Genomic DNA, 22,731 nt, shown 5'->3' with positions numbered 1-22,731 from the left:
GCAATCCCTCAGCTGCTTGGGCGCTGCTTCCTGCGCCGCGGTCCCGTCCCTCCTCTGACGTCAGAGGAGGGGGCGGGACCGCGACGCAGGAAGCAGCTCCTAAGTAGCGCAAATATAGCTGACGTCGCGATCCTGCTGCGGCTGCTTCATAGGTAGTGCGGGGAGGCCAGGGGGGCGAATGGTCCTTCGGGGTGGGTCGGGGCATCAGGCCTTCAGGGTGGGGCGGGCGGGCGGGCAGGCAGACTTTCAAGGGGGAGGGGGGTGACAGGCAGGCAGGCAGGCCTTCAAGGGGGGGGTGCAGGTCTTCGGGGGGGGGGTGCAGACCTTCAAGGGGGTGCAGGCCTTCAAGGGGGGGACAGGCAGGCAGGCCTTCAAGGGGGGGACAGGCCTACAAGGGGGGGGGGACAGGCCTACAAGGGGGTGCAGGCCTGCAAGGGGGGGGGACAGGCCTTCAAGGGGGGACAGGCCGTCAGGGGGGGTGCATGCCTTCAGGGGGGGGTGCCGACCTTCAAGGGGGTGCAGGCCTTCAAGGGGGTGCAGGCCTTTGGGGGGGTGCCAACCTTCAAGGGGGGGTGCAGGCCTTCAAGGGGGGGGACAGGCCTTCAAGGGGGGACAAGCAGGCAGGCCTTCAAGGGGGGGACAGGCCTACAAGGGGGTGCAGGCCTTTGGGGGGGTGCCAACCTTCAAGGGGGGGGACAGGCCTTCAAGGGGGGACAAGCAGGCAGGCCTTCAAGGGGGGGGCAGGCCTTCAAGGGGGGGACAGGCCTACAAGGGGGTGGGACAGGCAGACCTTTAAGGGGGGATAGGCCTTCAAGGGGGGACAAGCAGGCAGGCCTTCAAGGGGGGGTCAGGCCTTCAAGGGGGGGGACAGGCCTTCGGGGGTGCAGGCCTTCGGGGTGGGTGCAGGCCTTCGGGGTGGGTGCAGGCATTCGGGGGGGGTGCAGGCCTTCGGGATGGGTGCAGGCCTTCAGGGAGGGACAGACCTTCGGGTGGGGGGGACAATCCTTCGGGGAGGGTGCAGGCCTTCAGGGGTGGGGTTTAGGCCTTCAGAGGGGGACAGACCTTCGGGTGGGAGGTAAAGTCCTTCGGGGGGTGCAGGTCTTCAGGGGTGGGGTGTAGCCCTTCGGAGGGGGGACAGACCTTCGGGGGGGGGGGGGGTCCTGGTGTAAAAGTACACAGAGGGAGAGAGGGAAGGGGGGGTTCAAAGATACGTGCATATGCCAGACTTTGGGGGTTAGAAATAATGGGTCTAAAAACAGAGGAGTGGGAGAGAGATGGTGCATAATGGGATTTAGGGAGGGAAGGAACAGAAAGGGAGAGAACTTGGAAACAGGGGATGGTGTGGAGGGGGGATAGAGATACTGGATAGGAGGATAGTTGGGAACAGAAAGGGAGAGATGGTGGATCCTGGGGTGGTGGGGAGTTGAGAAAAGGTGAATCTGTGGATGGAGACAAAAAAAAGGAAAGATGCCAGATCTCCGGGAGAGGGAAGGGAAACGGAAGGGGAGAACAGAGATGGCAGACGGATGGTTAGCACGGAGAAAGGAGACCCTGGCAAGCAAGACAACAAGAGCCTGGGACCAACAAGATTTGAATATTGATCAGAGAACAAAAGGTAGAAAAAATAATTTTATTTTCTGTTTTGTGATTACAATATGTTAGATTTGAAAAGTGTACATGAGACAGCTTGAAATGGGAACTTTTCTATTTTTGTGAATGGCAAGGCTGAGTTCAGTTAAAATATATGCTTTATAAGAAAATATAATAATGTGTTTTATAAAGTTTATAAGCATTGCTGGCATACTCGGTGAGGTGTTCCTAGTGTTGGTGGTGGTGGTAGCATGTCAGTGTGTTGAGAGGAAGAGGTAGTCTGGGAAATTCTGCTGAGCAAACTCTGGGCCCATTTCCACCCCCAGTTAGTCCACTCCACTCAACTGGTTCACACACTGAGTGGGTCTTTGGGTGTTATTTCTGGGTAGTTGTTTTAGAATCTCTTCCAGTGGTTTGTCAGTATCTCCTTCTGGTCCAAGGAAGGAAACTTTGTCAACCTTAGCATTGACCTTCAGAATATGTTTGTAACAGCGCTGCTTGTGTGGCATTAGGCTATGTAGTGATCGAAAGAAAAAAACAGACCTTTGCACATTTTTGCACTATATGGTGGGTGTATGAGGAGATTCATTTCCTGCACAGTTAAGTCCATGTGAAGTTACCTTGTGCTGTATTTGACATCTAGCAAGGTCTCTGTTTGGAAGGAAAGATCTAAGCTTAAAAATGAAGTGGCCAGAAGTTATGTTAAAAGTAGATAGCGTAGCTGGTTTTAAGAAAGGTTTGGACAAATTCCTGGAGGAAAAGTCCATTGTCTGTTATTAAGACATGGGGGAAGCGTCTGCTTGCCCTGGATTGGTGCACTCAGTTGTTCCCACTTGGAGAACCTATTGACTTTTACTGCTTTTCTGTGTGGCTTTAACATTTTTGCTATTCAGTATACCTAAACTATTATTCAGTAGAAAAAATTTGTTTGTTCAATCAAATCCTGTGTGGACATTGGACTTCTATGAGTGAATGTTCTGCTTGATTGAACAAACTAAATTTTTTCTACTGAATAATAGTCTAGGTACAATGAAAGTAAATAGCAAAAATGTTTGAGTAGATAATTAAGGAAATCTTTTTCATATTGCTTGCTTATGGACTGGGAAAAAAGACTGTTCAAGCAAATGTCTCCAGAACTGCTTTAATGGAAAAATGTGATTTTTTTTTTTTTAAAGTACTTTGTGAAATTTATTGTTGTTGTGAAATTTATTGTTATACTTTGTTTAAACTTAAAAAGCGGTGTCATTAACAGTGAATCTAATCGAAAAATCGATTCAACAGGGTGAATCGGATCGAATGAAATATTTTTCTCTGAATCAGGCAGCACTATTGGCTACCATGAGAATGGGCTACTGGGCATGATGGACCATTGGTGTGACCCAGTTAGGCTATTCTTATGTTATGTTCTCATCTGTAGGGGCCTTTGTTTTCACTTCTTATTTTAATGTATTTTTTTCCTGGGAACTTATCAGTGTTTTTTTATAATGGGAACAAAAATGGAAGAGAATTAATGTGTGTGGAATGGGGGGGGGTAACTAATTTCTTCAGCTAAATAATTCAATCCACTTCAAACAGACATAGGAGAACTCACGCACCATTCACACACCCTCCAACCAAAAACGTCAAAAGAAAAAAACTGTTCGACAACCTCCTAGCCATTCGAGCTGCAACACTTGACCCCCAACTCTACAACCTATTGACCTCGACCACAAACTACAAAACCTTAAAAAAAGAAATAAAAACCCTTCTATTAAAAAAACACATAAAACCAAACTAACATAATCAGAACTGTCCCAAGCATCACCTGCAACTACTCCATATGTACTTCTGATGTCATGACAATTCAGACATAATTTATGTTATGTTATGTTTGGAATAATGGTTACATAAATGAGGTTCAATAAAAGAAAATTTTCTGTGGGAGCATTTGTTGGAACTTCTGTTATCCTGATTTCTTCTATCTGTGGGCTTTCTTTAGCTAACCTACTTATCTGGGGCTTTCCACTTCTGCAGCTGCCCTTTTCACGGTCCACTTTGCGCTTGCACTCTCTGGGGAGGGGGGGTTGGGTCTGGGCTTGGTGGGGTAGGTGTGTCTGGTAGTTTTGTCTGGGTGGTGGCTGGGTGTTTCTTGGGTGCTTGTTGTGCGGATTGGTGTGTCTGGTGAGCGGTCTGGGTGTTGTTGCTTGTGGGGGTTTTTTTCATTATAAAATATGGCTGAGGGTCTAGTCCGGCTTATTATTCTTGTGGGTTCTGGGGTGGGATTTGTTTGCTTGCCCCAAGTTTTGGCCTTTTGTTGTGTATTGCTATGCCTCTCATTGGCAATTTTCTCTTGGGAGAGGCTTGTTCATGCTTGTTGTTGCTGTTACTCTCATTCTGTGTTCTTTTTGATAATGTATAAGTTTCTGTACAGACCATGGTTGCTTGTCTGGACCTTTTGCCATTCTCAATAAAAATACTTTGAAAAAAAAAAAAAAAAAAGAAAATTTTCACTGCCTGTTTCTATTCTGACCATTTATTCCATTTCATGGTTATTGCAAAAAAAAAAAAAAAATTTTACATGAGGGGGGGGGGGTGTCAAAAAATGATGGGCCCCGGGTGCCACATACCCTAGGTACGCCACTGAATACTAGATCACTCCTTTTCCTACCAAGGAGCAAAGATCTCGAACGATATCCCAATTCAAGACAGGTGAATTTGTGATTATGTTCTTTTTTGGAAAACTATAAATTTCAGAAAACTTTAAAAAAAATATCTATTCACCACACGATGATATTTTGCTTTAATACGTAATCACAGAATGTACTTAATTATGCCATGTATCTTTTGTAGGTACCGTATATGTAAATGTAACATTGTAATCTGTCTTGAATCCTAATGGAAATAAGGTTGACTATAAATGACAGAACAGAATACACTAGTAGTAGGCTCTGACCCACTTCCAGCATGGCCATAAATTCAGCATTTATCAATTATTTAATTGGCATTAATACACAGCAACTGAAAAAAAAAAATGAGGTTGTCTTCTGTAAAACAGATCTGATAAGACCAGGATGGAAAATTCAGGAATCTGAATACTGCTAATGCTCATATCTGAGGACATCTAGTGATCAAATGGATGAAATGCACCACCTAGCAGGACCAGTGATTGCCTTAGTGGAGCACCAATCCAGACAGACTAATGTGGACCTGGTTTTACCCCCATTGCATCTTAGAAATAGAATCATAGAGCTAAAGGTCACTATGTAAATAGCAGATGATGTCTTAATATTCCTGATTTAATACTCGTTTGTATACTTGGATTTAGAAAGCTAGGGATGCTGTACTGACTAGTCTCTCTCTGCACTACAGGGGAAAAAATTGTCTGATACTATGAACATTAGAGTTTCCACCTTACACAAATCAACCTGAAGAGGTTGCTCCATTCCTAGTTTCTCTTCATTGCACGCAGGAAGATGTAATCCCTAGTTTTCTCACAAAATTGGAAACTACAACTCCATGCATGCAATGGGACATAACCAAGACTGCTTATGGTCAAAGTCTGTGGGGAGTTGTTTTTTTTAGCCCATTTTCTGGTTTATGGATCACGCCTAATTATGGTATAATCTGCTGCCCTTCCTGAAAGGGTAGTAGAAATATGGAACAATCCAGAAAGAAACAAATTGTGGAACAACAAAGTGTTCTTGACTTTCCTTTATTTCTTCAAACAATGATAGGAATATGTTCACATCAAACGTATTAGAAACTCACGGACCCGACACGGGCCATATTTTGGCTAACAAGCCTTTCTCAAGGGTCCTAAGGTATAAAATAAACCAAAAACCAAAATCTAAATAAAACACAAGTATGAAGGTTTGCCTTGAAGTAGTGACATATTTGGGACCATGCATGTGAATATCATGTGAGGCGTGTGCCGTGAAGCTTAAGAAATATATATAAATATATAGAATGGAAGTGAGACTACCTATGCGTCGAAATACAGTACAGTAAAAGGAAAGGAACTTTAATCATGATGTAATTTGGTGGGGGGAGGGGGGCGGAGTCAGCATGCAAAAAATCTTGAATAAGTGAAACCGCGAGTGCAGAAACCGTGAATACGGAGGGAGAAATGTATTAGGCATTAAAATCACGGGGAACAAAAAAAAAAAAATGAATGGTGGTTTCCTTAGCTGAATCCTAGTTGCTTCTCCGTTGTCATCATGTATGGTTTTTGTTTCATTTTATACATTAGGACCCTTGAAAAAGGCTTGTTAGCTGAAACACAGCTCGTGTCGGGTCCGTGAATTTCCAATACATTTGATGTGGACATATTCCAAACTTCCTTTCTCTGACCCTTGAGGAAGGCTTTGTTTGCCGAAACACGGCCTGTGTCGGGTCCATTGCATTTCAATATTACCAGTGCGGATAGGTTGTCAACATCATTTGAAGATTTTTTTTTTGCAAGACATAAAGAGTAAAGTGAAGAACGTTGTAGTTTCCACAGTCTCTTTGTTTTTGACTTTATTCTCATAAACAGAGTCAATAAAAAGGTCCACAATTTCAGTGTTTTTACTGACTCTGTTTATGAGAATAAAGTCTACGTCGGAAAACATCGGACTCCACAGCTCTTTTGGTTTGGGGCTCTAGCTCCTGAAACTTATCAAAAACAAGGCATCAAGTTAGTTCAACAAAAAGGTATCATTTTCTTAAATTAACCTTTTATTTCTATTCTTTCAACACTAACACAGCAACTGTACTACTTTATCCCTTGTTTTGTAGGAGAAAGGAGACCAGGACATGAACTGGCTGGGTTCCCATCCAAAGGAAGAACATACAGTTTCACCTGGAAAATAAAAGCGGGTTTTTTTTTGGTAGCCTGTAAGCTCGTGCTGTCTACTCAGTGACCAAAAGTCATAACAGTTTCGCAGTCACGGGCACCGTATTGTGAAGTCATGCTGCCATTGCCAGGGCCAGCCGGCTTTAAAGAAGGAAATTAAACATTACAGAGCATAAATATAAATCCCTTCCCAGGGCATATCAAAGGGAATAAAAGAGGTGCAGACAGACAGGAAGGAGAGGGTTTCAGCCCCTTCGATGTGTCCAACGGCGGCTGGCGACAAGTCTAGGCAAGTGTCAGGCACTGTCAGGTAGTCTTTGTTTTAAAGCTCCCGGATGTTGGAAATGTCTTCTTTTAATCGCCATAACAAATTCATAATATGTCACATCCTAAATCAAAGCTGCAGCCGTCTGTGTAAACACTGTAAACAAGTTACAGGAATCTTTCTTTGTCTCACGTGTCAAAGCTAAATGAGAATTTTCCTTCAGACTGCAATTATTATTATTATTTTTTTGGACTCAGTAGTTTCGTCCGGGGCTTCCAGTTCAGTTGGAACCGGTATTGGCATCTGGAGCCATGAATCTCTATTTGCTAAGGATAACCCCTTCGTATCTACTCCCCCTCCCTAATTTAACCCGGCCATTGCAGAGGCATTCTTCAGTCTGGATGCACAGACCACAGTTTCCTCTACAAGAGCATAAGAATTACCATACTGGGTCAGACTGAAGGTCCATCAAGCCCAACAGTGGCTAACCTAGGTCCCAAGTAGTAAAACAGATTTTATGCTGATTATCCTAGGAATAAGCAGTGAATTTCTCCAAGGCGTATCAATAATTACCTATGGGCATCTCTTTAGGAGATTAGCCAAACCTTTTTTAAACCCTGCTAAGCTAACTGATTTCACCATATTCTCCAGCAATGGATTTCACTAGCCCCCTCTTCTATTAAACTGCACTAGTAGTTTTTAATGCAGAGAGCCACGCTGAATAGCCTACGCTTCTCCCGACGCTCACAGGAACTCTATACGGCTGTTCGTCTTATTTTTGGTTTTAAAAAATGGGAGCATATTACTCCATTCTATCAAAAGCTTCATTGGCTGCCTTTGGAATCCAGAGTCTTATTTAAGTTCTCATGTATCTGCTACAAAGCAGTATTTGGCATGCTACCAGGCTATCTTACCCCTCATTTTACCCTGAGTTACATTAATAAGAGCTCTCGAAGAGTACACTTGTTTGCATATCCCTCAATAAAATCCTGTCATTACAAAAGGTTCCTCAATAGAACCTTTTCTTTTCAGGCGGCCACACTGAATACATGGCTTGCCAAAATTGCATTAGAAGCTTCCTCTTATCTTGATTTTAGAAAACAGATAAAAACTCAATTATTCAATAGACTGGCAACCTAATGTATCTTATTACTTACTTATAATTTTTATCTCATTTTAAATTGTTTGTTTCTTCCCACTGTAAGCTTTTAACTTTGCCAAAATTTTAGATGATTTCAATTTTAAATATCTATTTGTACTGTATATATAATGATTGATTGATGTGAACCGCCTAGAACTCCCGGGTATGGCGGTATATAAAAATAAACTATTATTATTATTATTATTGGTTTGAAAGAAGATAACAGCTGAAGGAAATATTTGAGAGAGAAGATTAGGTGGGGGTTTGGGTGTGAAAGAAGAGCACTTTTAGTGCTTTCTAAAGTATTACAGTAGTCTAAAAGTATTACAGTAGTCTAAAAATGTAAGAAACGTACTGTTGTCTGATTGTTAATTTGGTTTTCTTATCATCTAGGCCATGTGTAAATTTTTAAATACTTAAATGAAGTCACAGAGGATAAAAGCTGGGGAAATACTGCTTTACTATGTAGGATGATGGGACTATGACAGCGGAGGAGTGTCCCGAGCTGCCTGCATTACTGTAACTGCCTCTTTACATAATACTGTTCAGCCTACTTGCTGAGCATAAGCATATCTTGAGAAACAGGGCAAATCTTCTCCTACACAGTTAAATTATGTCAAATGAACAGAGTGAGGGAGGTGGAAGATCCATTGGGGTTGGTCATGGTGCTCATTAGTTGCAGTCCTCAGAGTCACAGCTAGGTGAAGAGGTGAAAGATGCTTCTAATGATGACACTTCTGACATCTTGGACTCCCCAGCACTGCTATAGTCCAGTTTCACCCCAGAAGACATTTTTGGAACCACAGTCCCTTTCACGCTGTTGCTTGCAGACTGCACTGTCACCACCTCTGGGGATCGGCTCAGCAAGTCCTGTAAGTATTTGATATACTTAATAGCAGCTCGTAGAGTTTCCACTTTGCTAAGGCGCTTCTCTGTCATGGCACCTGGAAGGTGTCCCCGGAGCCTGGCGTAGCCTTCATTCACACATTTCACCCTTTGCCTTTCTCTCTCATTCCTTTTCTGAATGAAGGCAGGTTCAAAGGGGCAGTCATAGACTCCAAAGTGACCGTGGAAAGGAATGCAAGGGAACATGCCTCCATAGACATCGCAATAGGCTGGGTCAATGTTGGTGGGGTAAAATAGGAAGGGGGCACTGGCCAGAGCATCTGCTGTAGGATGATGGGAATATGCAGGTGGAGGTGGGACCCCAAGCTGCCTGCACATTGGAGGAGCCATTGATCTCCTGTCCACTAATGACCAGTTACTGTTCATGATAGACCAACCCAATATGGTAGCACCAATTTTTCAAGGGATTTGGAATATGGATATTTAATATTGCACAGTCTTCAGCCCAGCTTCTGCAGCTGTTCAGACCTCAGGGCTGGAGAACCCTTGAAGAACCAGAACAAGCTTCTTAGAAGTCATACAAGAGTCTCTGGCAGATAGCAGAAACTGCATTCATTTCCCATGTATCAAGATGCTTCTGTTGTTTCTTGACCAAAAAGCTGTAACTGAAGCCAGTGCACATCCTCAAATGAAGTCCGATTATAACAATTTTACTCCATCTGGGTGCAAGATGGTTTTATGTGCTGTAGACTCTTTTATTTCCTATTGCAGAAGTTCAGATAACTAAACAGAGATGATCTCAAATGTTGCCCAGGACAATTTGGAGAATGTAAATGTTTTTCCTTGCAGGGTGTGTTCCTTTCGGCAAATCGGTACCTTTTCCGTGTGTGCTATTTTGGTAAACCGGTGTCTAGTCAGTGTTGTACATACGGTGTGTGTTTCATGAGGAAATCAGGCCCTCTCACCCCTTCCTCTTTAAATTGTCTTTTTATATTGGACAGATGTACCACTGAACAATGCCAAACTAATCCAGAAGACAGCCTTATTCAACTTTAAATGCAAGCGAAACAGAAGAATGCCAGTTCTAGAGTTCTGGAGGTGATGGAAGCTCCTGGAATTATTTCCGGTGAGGTCGCTTTGGTGTTGAAGGAATCCAACAGATGTCTCTTCAGGGAAGGCCTATTTTTCATGGAGCCACAAGATCGGAAAATGCTTGGTGATTGAAGAAAACCTCTCTGAGCTTCATGTGTGTTTCAAGTATTCAGCAGGCAGACACAAGTAGATTCCTTTTCCAGCTTATTCTAGCTCGGGCATGGGCTGTATGCTGGCAAACACCACCCATGTGACATCTTCCCAGAGGCCTTTAGTGAGGTTTCCTAAAAGATAAGAGAACATCATGTAAATAACACATTCTGAAGCCAAAAATGATGCCTTCCATGCCATCAGCTCACTAGACCTATGGCGCTAGTTTCAGTAGTCCTTATTCCAGTATAAGTCCAGAACTATTATAAAAAGTGTATACTGAATAAGAATCTTAACCTTGCAGACTCATGAGTGGATAAATGAAAAAGCCTCAGCCCCACCACTCCACCGCTGTAATATCTTGTTACTGCGGGAAGAAATTACGTGATGCAATCATCACTGGCTATTTCATTCATTTATAAGTGCTTTTTGTTTACCGGTAAATAGTATGTTTAAATAAATAATTTATTAGGTAATAGTAAGAAATACTGAGGTTCAGTGTACTTATCTTATGCCAGCTAAACCCTGGGAACATGACCCGGTGGAACAGCGGTGGAGTGGTGGGGCTGAGGCTTTTTCATTTATCCACTCATGAGTCTGCAAGGTTAAGATTCTTATCCATTATACACTTTTTATAATAGTTCCATGCCATCAGGACATTTTCCCAAGTCAGCAAAAAGCAACAATCAGAATGCTCTTTTATAATGAAGCCACTAGAAAGTGGATTGGATATATTGCTTGCTCTACCCCTTAATACTGGAGTTTTAAAACGATATACAATAAAACTTAATGAAACAATATTCAAATAAAAATTGATATAATAAACCAATTAAGTAAGAGATATAACCCCCCCTTTACAAAACCGTAGTGCGATTTTTAGTGCCGGACGTGACGGTAACAGCTCCAATGCTCATAGGTCAGCGCTAAAAACTGCGCTATGGTTTTGTATAGGGGGGGAGGACAGTGTCTTATTTAAATTATATAACAGCTTGAACATTGAATCTATACAATAATAACCTAACCTAAATTGCCTTCAAGATACATTTCAACTTCCACTCATAGAGCATTATGGGTTGTAAGATCTAACACCTTATCCCTGACACTTTTTCCCCTTTCAACTTTGTACTCTGCCATCTTGGACAAATGAGCATACAAGATCATTGACTTAATTCCCAGCCAACATCCATCCTTTTCCAGGTCCAACCATACAACTTTCTGTATTATGTAGCTATTTATTGGTATAACACAACAAAAATAAAGAGGAACTGGATAAAAATATCCAAATCAATAAATTAATACCCTCCAGTTTATGCACTGGAAAAAAAGCTCAAAGCTTTACCCCTTTTATAATTCTAATCTAATCTAATCTTCATTTTATATACCAAATCTATTCCCTAAGGAGCTTGACTCAGTTTACAGCTCGTTTGAAAAAATGAAACATAACAAGTAAAAACTGTGGGATAAAAACAGAAATTGGTTAGATTAGATGGATGGAAAAAGTTAGAAAAAAGTATGTTGAACTGCTTAAAATTGCTATACGACAGCTAAAATCAAATAATTCTGAGTATCTTAAAAACATAAGAAGTTGCCTCTGCTGAGGCAAACCAGAGGTCCATCTTGCCCAGCGGTCCGCTCCCGCGGCGGCCCATCAGGTCCATTGCCTGAGCAGTGGTCCCTGACTATTTCTATAACCTACCTCTACTCCTATCCCTATAACCCACGTCTATTCTTATCTGTACCCCTCAATCCCTTTGTCCTCTAGGAACCTATCCAAACCTTCTTTGAAGCCCTGTAACGTGCTCCTGCCTATCACAGCCTCAATTCAAAAGGTATACATAAACTGGGGGAAAACGCCTCAGAAGCTACAGGGCAAACGATGCTCTGGAGCTATGAACGGGAGCTTAAATAGCTCCCCTCCAACATTCTATCATAGGCGAAAACAACCCCTTTAAAGGAAATTAAAGTTCATTGTAATTCAGAAAGTACAAGCTCCACTTATCTTTGCTTCAAATCGGAGTGAAAAGTTCACAGCATGGTGCAAGCACCGATATAACTTCCTCACAAAAATAGCCGACGAAGACCAACGTTTCGACAAAGGCCAACGTTGCATGATTCAAAAATGAGGCGGTTTCCCCCAGTTTATGTAGTATATGTTTTGAATTGATTGCACAAGAGAAGATGCTCGGAATTATAAAAGGGGTCAAGCTTTGCGCTTTTTTTTTCCAGCGCATAGACTGGCGGGTATTAATTTATTGATTTGGCTATTTATTGGTACAAATGTTTTCTTTATTTCAACCAACAAACAATAACAGGTGGCACCATACAGGCAAAATCCAAGAAGGGAAGGGCTTCCTATTACATATTTATGTAAGGAAGATCAACAAGACTGCTTTCATTCACTAGTCTAACATCGAACACATCTTCATAGTTCCTGTAATAATATATCGTATTCCACCGCAAATGCATATCTGATTGGGTCAACCTTCTCCTTCCAGGCAGCCAAACTAAACTCATGGCTTGCCCAAATTGTACTTGACGCCCCCTCCTACCTTGACTTCAGAAAAAAACTCAAAACTCACTTATTCCACGAACAGAACCCCTAACACACCCTCACCTCCTTAATACCCCTCAATCCACCTGAACCTCCACCGCCCCCTCTTATTGTGCCCATCAAACCAATTTAACTGTCAACGACCGGTTTTTCCTGTAAATAAACTTTTTTTACCTTACTATTGTACACTTATAGTATTGTAATTCCAATGCTTTTTTTTCACTGTTTGTAATCTTAATTAATTGCTGTGAACCGCCTAGAACTCTCTGGGAATGGCGGTATACAAAAATAAAGTTATTATTATTATTATATCTTTCCAATTGTTCATAATTACTTTAACCGCTATGCCAAAGAAATCAAATAGAGATGCATTGGGATCATTCATTCAGCCCCGGTAATTGCCAACTATTTCCTTCTGCAATTGAGTTCAGTGCAAGTAAAAAATTTCACACAAATGGGCCCAAATCTAATCCAAGTACACTTACATATGAGGGCAATAGTATAAGAATTGCCATACTGAGACAGACCGAAGGTCCATCAAGTCCAGAATCCTGTTTCCAACAGGGGCCAACCCAGGTCCCAAGTACCTGACAGAAACCTAAAGAGTAGCAACATTCCAGAGCTGAGATTGTGATGTCATAAAGCCTCATTCCACCAATGCCTAAGAGAAACTCATCAGTGATGTCACAATGGCTAGATTGTCCTATACTTGGCTCACATAAGAACATAAGAGCTGTCATACTGGAACAGACCGAAGGTCCATCTAGCCCAGTATCCTGTTTCCAATAGTGATCAATCCAGGTCACAACAAGTACCAGGCAAGATCCCAAAGAGTAAAACAGATTTTCTGCTGCTTATCCTAGGAATAAACAGGGGATTTCCTGAGCTCCGTCTTAATAATGGCATATAGACTTCTGTTTTAGAAAATTATCCAAACCTTTTTTTAAACCCTGCTAAGCTACTTGCTTTCACCACATTCTCTGGCAACAAATTCCAGGGTTTAATAACACATAGGTGCATTAGAGTAACAATCTCCAAGTTCCATGACCAACAATTTTTGTAATGTTTCTTCTGTGCTCATACTATCTCCAGGTAGTAGCAGCAGAAGTGACATAGTTGTTTTTCATGGGGGGGGGGGGACATCTCTGACTGAACTCAGATGGGGGAGGGAAGAGCACACCACTGCTAAGTGTCAGGGAGCTACTTCTAAATCACAATACTGTTTAAGGTTTGATCATTGCCCCCCCCCCCCAGATCTGGAGGCAAGAAGATAAAATATCAAAGAATATCTTATTAAAGAAAGACAGAGGAGTAGCCGCCAGGAACTGTGAAGCGTCTCATACCAGATGCATTGCACCTTTCAGCCCAGCTGCTGGGATCCAAAACCCTTTAATTCAGAGGCAGACAGCTTAGGGAGAGGGCACAAACCACAGTAAAGACACTAGGGGCCTGATAAGGTTTCAGACATATCTAGCTGAAAAAGAGTGGGAAAAGATCCACAACGTACTTGTTTGGACAAGTATGAAGCAACATCTTTCATCCTAGCATTTCTCTTCCCACTGCAAACATACATGCCTTGAGATTTTACCCATTACAAACACATGCCAACCCAGAACCTCTTCCCAATCCGAAAATACAAATACAGACATCTCCCCTTCCCCCTTTCATAGGGCAAACACACAGACCCTTTCCCAACTCCTACAAATAATTAAATTGTACCGTACCACCGCATACCTACAAGTTGAACTGTTTTAATATAAGAAAGCTCTATTTTCGGTGTATCATAACAACACAAAGAATGCCTTCTATAAACTGCCATTAATTTGTGTTAAAATTCAAATATTTTTAAAAATATTCAGCCATTCCGGTGGAACTTCCAGCTCCTGAAACCCACCGTGGTCAGAGCAGAGCCACAAACTCCTTCCCGTGGAATGGGATTTGGTTAGTAGATGCAAAGAGATTAAATTTTGATATTAGAACCAACCAGGTCCCTGTGCGGTTTGAAATTGGTCCAAGCACTGTGGAAAGGCCCGATTTATTCATGAAAGAGCTCTGATCACGTAACGCCTTTATCGATTGACTTTCATTGGCTACAGGTTGCATTCTGTTCACAATTTAAGATGCTGTGTTTGATTCTTAAGGCTTTGTACCAAGGTGATCCTGTTTATTTGGGGGCATAGCAATTGGAATTAATGGCTTTACTGGCTCAAGTCTGTTTCCAGCGTACTAGGAAACAGGCTTTCATCTATGTCAGGGGTGTCAAAGTCCCTCCTTGAGGGCCACAATCCAGTCGGGATTTCAGGATTCCCCCAATGAATATGCATGAGATCTATTTGCATGCACTGCTTTCTTTGTATGCTAATAGATCTCATGCATATTCACGGGGGAAATCCTGAAAACCCGACTGGATAGCGACCCTAGGGGAGGGACTTTGACACCCCTGTTAAGGGATTTCAATCCAGCTGCCTTTGTGAGTCTTGACAGCTCCTCTAGGGGTGTCAAAGTCCCTCCGGGAGGGCCGCAATCCAGTCGGGATTTCAGGATTCCCCCAATGAATATGCATGAGATCTATTTGCAAGCACTGCTTTCTTTGTATGCTAATAGATCTCATGCATATTCATGGAGGAAATCCTGAAAACCCGACTAGATTGCGGCCCTCGGGGTGGGACTTTGACACCCCTGTCATAAGGGATTTCAAACCAGCTGCCTGTGTGAATCTTGACAGCTCCTCTAGGGGTGTCAAAGTCTCTCCTCGAGAGCCGCAATCCAGTCGGGATTTCAGGATTCCCCCAATGAATATGCATGAGATCTATTTGCATGCACTGCTTTCTTTGTATGCTAATAGATCTCATGCATATTCATGGGGGAAATCCTGAAAACCCGACTAGATTGCGGCCCTCGGGGTGGGACTTTGACACCCCTGTCATAAGGGATTTCAAACCAGCTGCCTGTGTGAATCTTGACAGCTCCTCTAGGGGTGTCAAAGTCCCTCCTCGAGAGCCGCAATCCAGTTGGGTGTTCAGGATTTCCCACATGAATATGCATGAGATCTAGTTGCATGCACTGCTTTCATTGTATGCTAATAAATCTCATGCATATTCATGGAGGAAATCCTGAACACCCGACTGGATTGCGGCCCTCGAGGAGGGACTTTGACACCCCTGATCTATGTGGAAAATGAACCAACGGTGGAGATTTGTACTTGTTTATTTCAAAACTCAGCTTTATTTGTATGATGATTTGGCACGCACATGTTTCAGCCCAAACCGCCTGCCTCAGGAGCCTTATTGTTAACATAATATATTTTGCAAAGTCAAGCGTATCACAGATAAGAGTAGGGTTACCAGATTTTCCCGAAGAAAAATCCAGACCTGTGGCCACGCCCCCAGGCCCGCCCAATTGTGTCTGTGCCTCACCCTGTTCCGCCCCCAGCCCTGCCCCCAGACAGCATCTGCGCATGCGTGGATGCAATGCAATGATGTCACATGCATCGCAGATGTCCCTTCCCGACACAGTTTTGACAGGAAGCTTTTCAAAACCCGGACAGACCCCCCGGACATGGCCGGGGAAATCTGAGCATCTGGTAACCCTAGATAAGAGCAACATCAAAAGAGTACTTTTTGAGGTTAATTCCAGCTTTATGAAATCCACGGTTGTTGGAGAGTGGACCATAGACACCTGGTATAAGAGGCTTTACATCAACCATGACTTACCCCATCTGTCTCCTGCTGCCACAGAAGGACCAGCAGTAGTGATAGGAAAAAGAAAAAAAAATTAGTAACAGCAAACCCACACGGGCCATGGTCTTTACCAAGGAAAAGGGATAGGATTTGATGTACTGACATTCTGTGGCGGGTTATACTCGGATTATACTCGTATACTGTATTATACTCGTATACAGGTACATTCCCACCAATATATACTTTCAGTTTTGGAGGGGCATTTCCACAAGAGCTGGCAGCGGTGTGCATAGAGATAAAGGCTCTGCATGTTTTTGGGGTTTTTTTTTTTCATTTTATTGCTGCTGCTGGTCTTGGGAAGCAGCAGTAGCTGGGGAGCAAGGGGGGAGCAAAGTGCAAGGAGGCAGGGGAAATAGAGGATACTAGGGGGAAAAGATGCTGGATGGAAGAGGGTAGATAGAGAGAGAAAAAGGGGAGATGCTTGGTGGAAGAAAGAGAGAGAGAGAGAGAGAGAAGAAGTACTATCTGGAAGGGAGGGTCAAAGAGAGAGGAGATGTTTACTTCCAACCCCTTTCCCTAATAAAAAAAAAAAAGACCCGAGGGGACCAGGAGAGGGCCACTGGACGACCAGGGAATTTTTTTTTTAAAATCTTTTTTATTGAATTTTTCAGAATAAATAAACAAGATGTAAACAAAATATACAAAAAATTACAAGAAATATACAAATATACAGTAATTAACTAATACATGAAACCATCTAGTTGTACGTATCACAGTTAATATATAGAAAAATATTAATCTTAAAACAATACAACCAGTATCTCATGTCAAACATAGAAGGCAAGACCAGTACATCTAATTTCAGCAGAAAATATGCATGCGAAGCATAGTAGAGAGTTACTAATGAGCAACCCAAACATTTTTTTAAAGTTTTGGGGGAAGGGGGCTGGGCCATTAGATCACTCCTTGTTCATGATAATTGAGAACGCCATTACAAGCCAATTTTAAAAAACAATTAAAAATGATCAATTAAAATTCCGTGCAGAAAATAGCGTGGCGCCTACCAGTGTCTAACCGAGGTGCCTACCTGTGTATACCTGTGTTAGGCAATGGTAAATTAGGTCAGAGATACCCTAGCCCAGCGGTAGGCAATTCCGGTCCTCGAGAGCAGGAGCCAGGTCAGGTTTTCGATCCTATAAATGATGCCTAGCAGTTGATTGAGTTAGGCACTATTTTTAGAATCAGGCCCAAACGGTCCTTCCGCCCAGTTAAGAATGTGGGCAGGGCAGGATTAATTCATCAAGGGCCCCTAGGCACACAAGTACACTGGGCCCCCTGCCCCGCCCCACCCCACCATGCGCCCAGGCGGAAACAGGAAACTGCGTCAGAGGGAAGCTTTGAGCAAGCAGCACCGCTTGCACAATTACAGTTCCCGTTGCCTTTCTTACCCGCATTGCTTGCTTGTCTTACTTTCCGTCGATTGGGGGGGGGGGGGCGTGTTGCCAATCGGGGTGGGGCCCACGTTGCCGATCGATGCTGGAGGGGCCCTTTGCCGTTTGGCCCCCCTGACCATTTCGGGCCCTAGGCACGTGCTTACTTGGCCTATTGGTTAATCCTGCCCTGAATGTGGGCACCAGAAATGAATTTCACATATCTTCCAGGTCCTCCCTGACTCCATCCACAGATTGCTCCGGCACTAACGAAACAGTGCCACGTGGTCAGACGGAATATTCGGCAGCACTGCCTGGTTAAGTACTGCTGAATCTCCCCTCCTGACCTGCTGATTGAGCTTCTCCTTTGAATAGCTACTCCAGTGTTTCTCAAACTTATTTAGCTCTGACACATTAAGGGGTCCTTTTATCAAGGTGCGCTAACCCATTTAATGCGCTCTAAATCCTAACACATCCATTATATTCCTATGGGCATCTTAGCATTTAGAGCGTGCTAATCTTTAGCGCGCACTAAATCGGTTAGCGCACCTTAATAAAAAGACCCCTAAATGGAGCAAATGTTTTTTTGCGGCACATTATAGCCGAAATTATAAAATTGCAAAATCAAAAAATTTACCACCCCCCCCTCCTTTTTTTTTAGAAGCCGCATTAGCACTTTTTATCAGCGGCCAAGGCGGTAAAAGGTCAGACGATAAATGCTAACGCAGCTTCATAAAAGGGGGGGTGTAAATTTGAAAGTTATTTATTTACCCCCTCCTTTACAAAGCCGCGCTAGTGTTTTTAGCGTCGGCCGCGGCGGTAACAGCTCTGATGCTCATAGAATTCCTATGAGCGTCTGAGCTGTTACCGCCGCGGCCGACGCTAAAAACACTAGCGCGGCTTTGTAAAGGAAGGGGTTAAAGTTCTTTAAGCTATGTATGGGTAACAGTAACAATGGTGAAACTAAAGTAGATAGAATAGAATTGCTAATCAATGCGATGGATGTGCTTGTTTTTGAGTACAAATGAACTCAAAATGTGGCCCGATAGTTGACAAGCAGACACGCATTTCATCATCCACTATCTGCACTTGTTCTCTTTTTTTAAAAATTTCATTTCTGTCAGAGCTGAAAATCAATATGTCGTGCTCCCTCCCTAGCAGCGTTCAAATCCAAGCTAGAAGCCCACTTTTTTGAATCTGTTTTCAACTCCTAACTCCCACTTACTGCTGTCAGATACCTAGACCCACTGTATCATTTCCTCTACCATAATCTCCCCAACCTCGAAATGTCCTGTCTAAATTAGATTGTAAGCTCTTCTGAGTAGGGACCGTCCATTGTTTGTCATAACATGCAGCTCTGCGTACGCCTTTCAGCGCTTTAGAAATAATAAACAGTAATAGTAGTAACAAAGATAGAAGACCCAAATGGTAACAAAACTTTAATTGCTTTGTTGCTCAAGTTAGGATAACTGCTGCATACAAAATAAGACTAAAATTACTTGCTGTTAGTTTTCAAGGACCAATCACGTCAAAGAATGATGCCTGTCTGGGCGGTTGTATCCTTACGCACACAGATGCTCATAACGTTGACAGACTCTTGCGTACGTGACGTACATGTCATCTATGTATATGACTTTATGACGGGAATTTTATTTTTTTAAATAAAGTAAAAATTTTTAATTTTTGTGGCACACCTGGAATCTCTTCGGGGCACACAGTTTGAGAGACACTGATCTACTCCATTAATTGCTAGTTTATTAATTCCTTACACTCCTTCTCTAAAATGATGATCCCTAATACACAACCCTCTGATGTTCCATCTTAGACTATTATAGGATTTGAATCAATCAGGCGAAAACCTTCCTCTTCACAAACCCAGCACCTTAAGGACCTGCACCCAGAAATGCAATTCAGGGTCAACGCATCTTCGCCACCTACCCTCACCAGATGCTGCTTTCGTGTATAGGTTTTAATTGGCATGTCTATATTACATTACATTAGGGATTTCTATTCCGCCATTACCTTGCGGTTCAAGGCGGCTTACAAAAGATTAATAAAATGGGGGTTACAATGGGAGAACTATTGATTAACTAGAGAGGTAAGTAGTAGATCTTTTAACATTTCTCGGGTTGTTAAGGGTAAGGCGGCTTACAAAAGAATTAAAAGGGGGTAACAATGGAAGCACAATAGTTGTTACTATTGAAGTAAAGAGTGGATCAATTGTCAATTCTAGAGTTATTAAGAGTACATGATATTATGGCTGCTTCAGGAATTTCTTGAAAAGTATTGTTTTTATGTCTTTTCTGAATGTCTTGTAGTCTGGGGTTTGCCATCTCCAAATTTATCACATAATTGTATTTATGTTGATCACTTCACTATTTTTTGTTCTTAACAAAATTGTAATTGTACAGCACCTAGCCCAAGAAATACAGTAAATATGATAAGCTGCTGGGCCAGAATTTTGCAATAATAGCAGTGTGATTTTGCCACCGTAATTATGGGACGGGCAATGGAAGACATCTGGAAGACTTCCAGATTCTGATGGTGCTTCGATCATTCAGTTCTGAATATCATACACCATTTAGGGGATCTTTTACTATAGATTAGCACGTGTTATCTGCAGCAGGGTCCATAGGAATAAGAGGAGTCCTGTGGCTGATAGCATGCACTAAAGACCCTCTAAATCTTTCAGTGATTGTAAAAGAAGACAGTTGGGTCCCACCTCCTCATATGATTGCTCTAAACTAGTACCTGAATAGGGCCAGTCTTTCGTTTCATTTTTGCCGTTGCAAGTTGAGCTCATAGATTTTTCTTGTTCTTCCAGATCAGTTAGAACCAGGCTGGGATCTGGTGCGGGGGGGGGGGGGGGGGGGGGAGGGGGGATCCCCAGTGCCACTTTGTCAGGTAAACATAGAAACATAGAAATATAGAAATAGACGGCAGATAAGAGCCACGGCCCATCTAGTCTGCCCACCCCAATGACCCTCCCCTACCTTTCTCTGTGAATAGATCCCACGTGTCTATCCCATTTGGCCTTAAAATCAGGTAGATGTCAGTGAGGGCAGTCATCGATGGGGAAGCTGTTTTTTTTCTCTTTTTTTTTTATAGAGGCAGATATTGTGTACATGTAACACACACACAGCATTTGTGCCCATTTAAAAAAAAGAAAAAGGTTTCCTGCCCCGAACAGCTGAGTGGCAGGAGGCTGTTTTGGGGCTTCCCCTGCCTCTCAGCTGTTCGGGCTTCTCCTGCCGGCTCTGCGCATGTGTGAGAGTCGCTCTCACAGCGATCAATCGGACGGGAGAGACGGGGATTACGATGAACCTACGCTCGAATCATTTGCATGCAAAATTTGTAGTGCATCAATAGCTCTTTTACAATTGGCCAAAAATTGGATTGGAGCCGACCAATCCTGTTTAGTGCATCTGGCCCCTAGTGCCATGACTCTTCATTTGCATCCCTCTCCACCACATCCTCTAGTTGGGCATTGCACTCTAGGCTGGAGAGCCTGAAGTCTGAAAATCAGGACACTCTAATTGGCCTTAAAAATGGCTGTAGCTCCTCCTATTCCCAAGTGGCTGTGAATGCTGCCTTTGCATCTTCCCCAGTTCTAACCAACCTGGGGTGTAGAGGTTCTGATCTTGGCATCAAAGCTGAGACCTTCGAGATGCAAGTGCACTGCGCTTTCCCTTGGAGCCACCAAGTTGGATCCTGAATAAACTCCACAGTGCTCCAAAGCCAAGAGACAAAAGGAACTCAGACCAAGTATTAAAGTCCATGACATCACAAGGGGAAATTAGTTTGCTTCCAGTAGATACAACACATTATAAAGAGTAAAAGGGTCATTGATTTGATATATTGCCTCTCTTAATACAACCAGCATGGTTTACATATATTATATGCAGGTACTTTTTTTTTTTTAATCCCTAGTGGGCTCACAATCTAAGTTTTGTACCTGGGGCAATGGAGGTTAAGTAATTTGCCCAAGGTCACAAGGAGTTACAGTGAGAATCAAATCCATTTCTTCAGATTCTCAGGCCACTGCACTATGCAGTAGGCTACACCTGGGAGTGTGGTTAGAGCTACAGCCTCAGCACCCTTAGGTTGTTGGTTCAAATCCTGCACTGCTCCTTGTGTCTCTGGGCAGGTCACTTAATCCTCCACTGGCTCAGGTGCATTAGATAGATTGAGAGCCCATTGGGACAGATAGGGGAAAATGCTTGAGTACTTGAATGCAAACCACTTTGAGTGTGGTTGTAAAGTTATAAAAAGTAATATACAAGTCCCCATTCCTTTCCATTATAAACCCTTTGAAATATGTTTTTAAGGCTGAAGTAGTATTGATTGTACTGTACCTCTATAATTTACCGAGCTGCTTAATTGGTTAGCCTGGAAAAAGACCAATGGTCCAGCAAGTACAAATCTCTCTTGTCTAGATATTAGTCTTATGAATGAAATGGATATTTCCTGCCGTCTTACCTGTTCTGATGAGTGACGCACTGAGCTTCAGAGTACTGCGTTATAAAAGGAATGTAGGCAGCCTTGTTGCATTTCAAGTTCTGGAAATGAATTTGGAAGAGGGATGATGGATCTCTGGCGAGGGGCAGCATGAGGAAGATGCTCTAACACTTCTGACAGACTAGAAACTGGAGTCGGGGTTGCTGCAGGGGTCCCAGCGCTCTTCCCCTCCTTCCAGTGGCTACATCCAGGCTCCACACAGATTCTCCCTGCACTGCTATAGTCAGGTGTGGAAGCTTAGAATCATTCACCTGGTTCATCTTCCCAATAGCTGACACGCCCAAAAGAGGAGGGGCATTCCTCTACCCCCAACAAACTCTCTCTCTATCCCTTTCTCTCTCATCACATCATATCAATCCTTTATGAAACCCAGAAATAAAAAATAACGCACCTATACTCAAGCTCTTTCCTTGGAGCACAGCCTGAGATTTCATTTCTAAGAACTGCTGGATAATTTTCTCTGTTTTCAAAGCCCAGCTCTGGGAACCGAATCTGATGCTGCAATAGACCAGGACAAGCCAATCAAATGTACCGGACATCACGGATCCCACTCGCCCCCCGCGGATTCCGGAATTAACCCCCACGGACCTCACGGATCCCGTTCATCCACGCAGACCCCCAAGGATCCCGCTCAACCTGTGGATCCTTGTCTTAC

General features: G+C 43.1%; 1 protein-coding gene across 1 annotated transcript; it reads right to left on the bottom strand.

The window, feature by feature from the left end:
- Nucleotides 1–8,481: 8,481 nt before the first annotated feature.
- ASCL5 (achaete-scute family bHLH transcription factor 5) lies at nt 8,482–22,161 on the bottom strand. The gene is made up of 2 exons (XM_033918650.1): nt 22,038–22,161; nt 8,482–10,031 (listed from the first exon to the last, which is right to left on the bottom strand). Exon 2 carries the CDS (start codon nt 9,079–9,081, stop codon nt 8,482–8,484), a length of 600 nt encoding a protein of 199 aa, XP_033774541.1. The 5' UTR covers nt 9,082–10,031; nt 22,038–22,161.
- Between the last annotated feature and the right edge of the window lie 570 nt (nt 22,162–22,731).

Source organism: Geotrypetes seraphini, chromosome 13 (assembly GCF_902459505.1).
Source record: "Geotrypetes seraphini chromosome 13, aGeoSer1.1, whole genome shotgun sequence".
Taxonomy (NCBI): Eukaryota; Metazoa; Chordata; class Amphibia; order Gymnophiona; family Dermophiidae; genus Geotrypetes; species Geotrypetes seraphini.
Note: the sequence above shows the minus strand (reverse complement) of the source record. Positions and strands in the feature narration are given on the sequence as shown.

What these genes read in the sequence shown, in the direction of transcription:
- ASCL5 (XM_033918650.1), bottom strand. Translation starts at nt 9,081, where the DNA reads ATGAACAGTAACTGGTCATTAGTGGACAGGAGATCAATGGCTCCTCCA.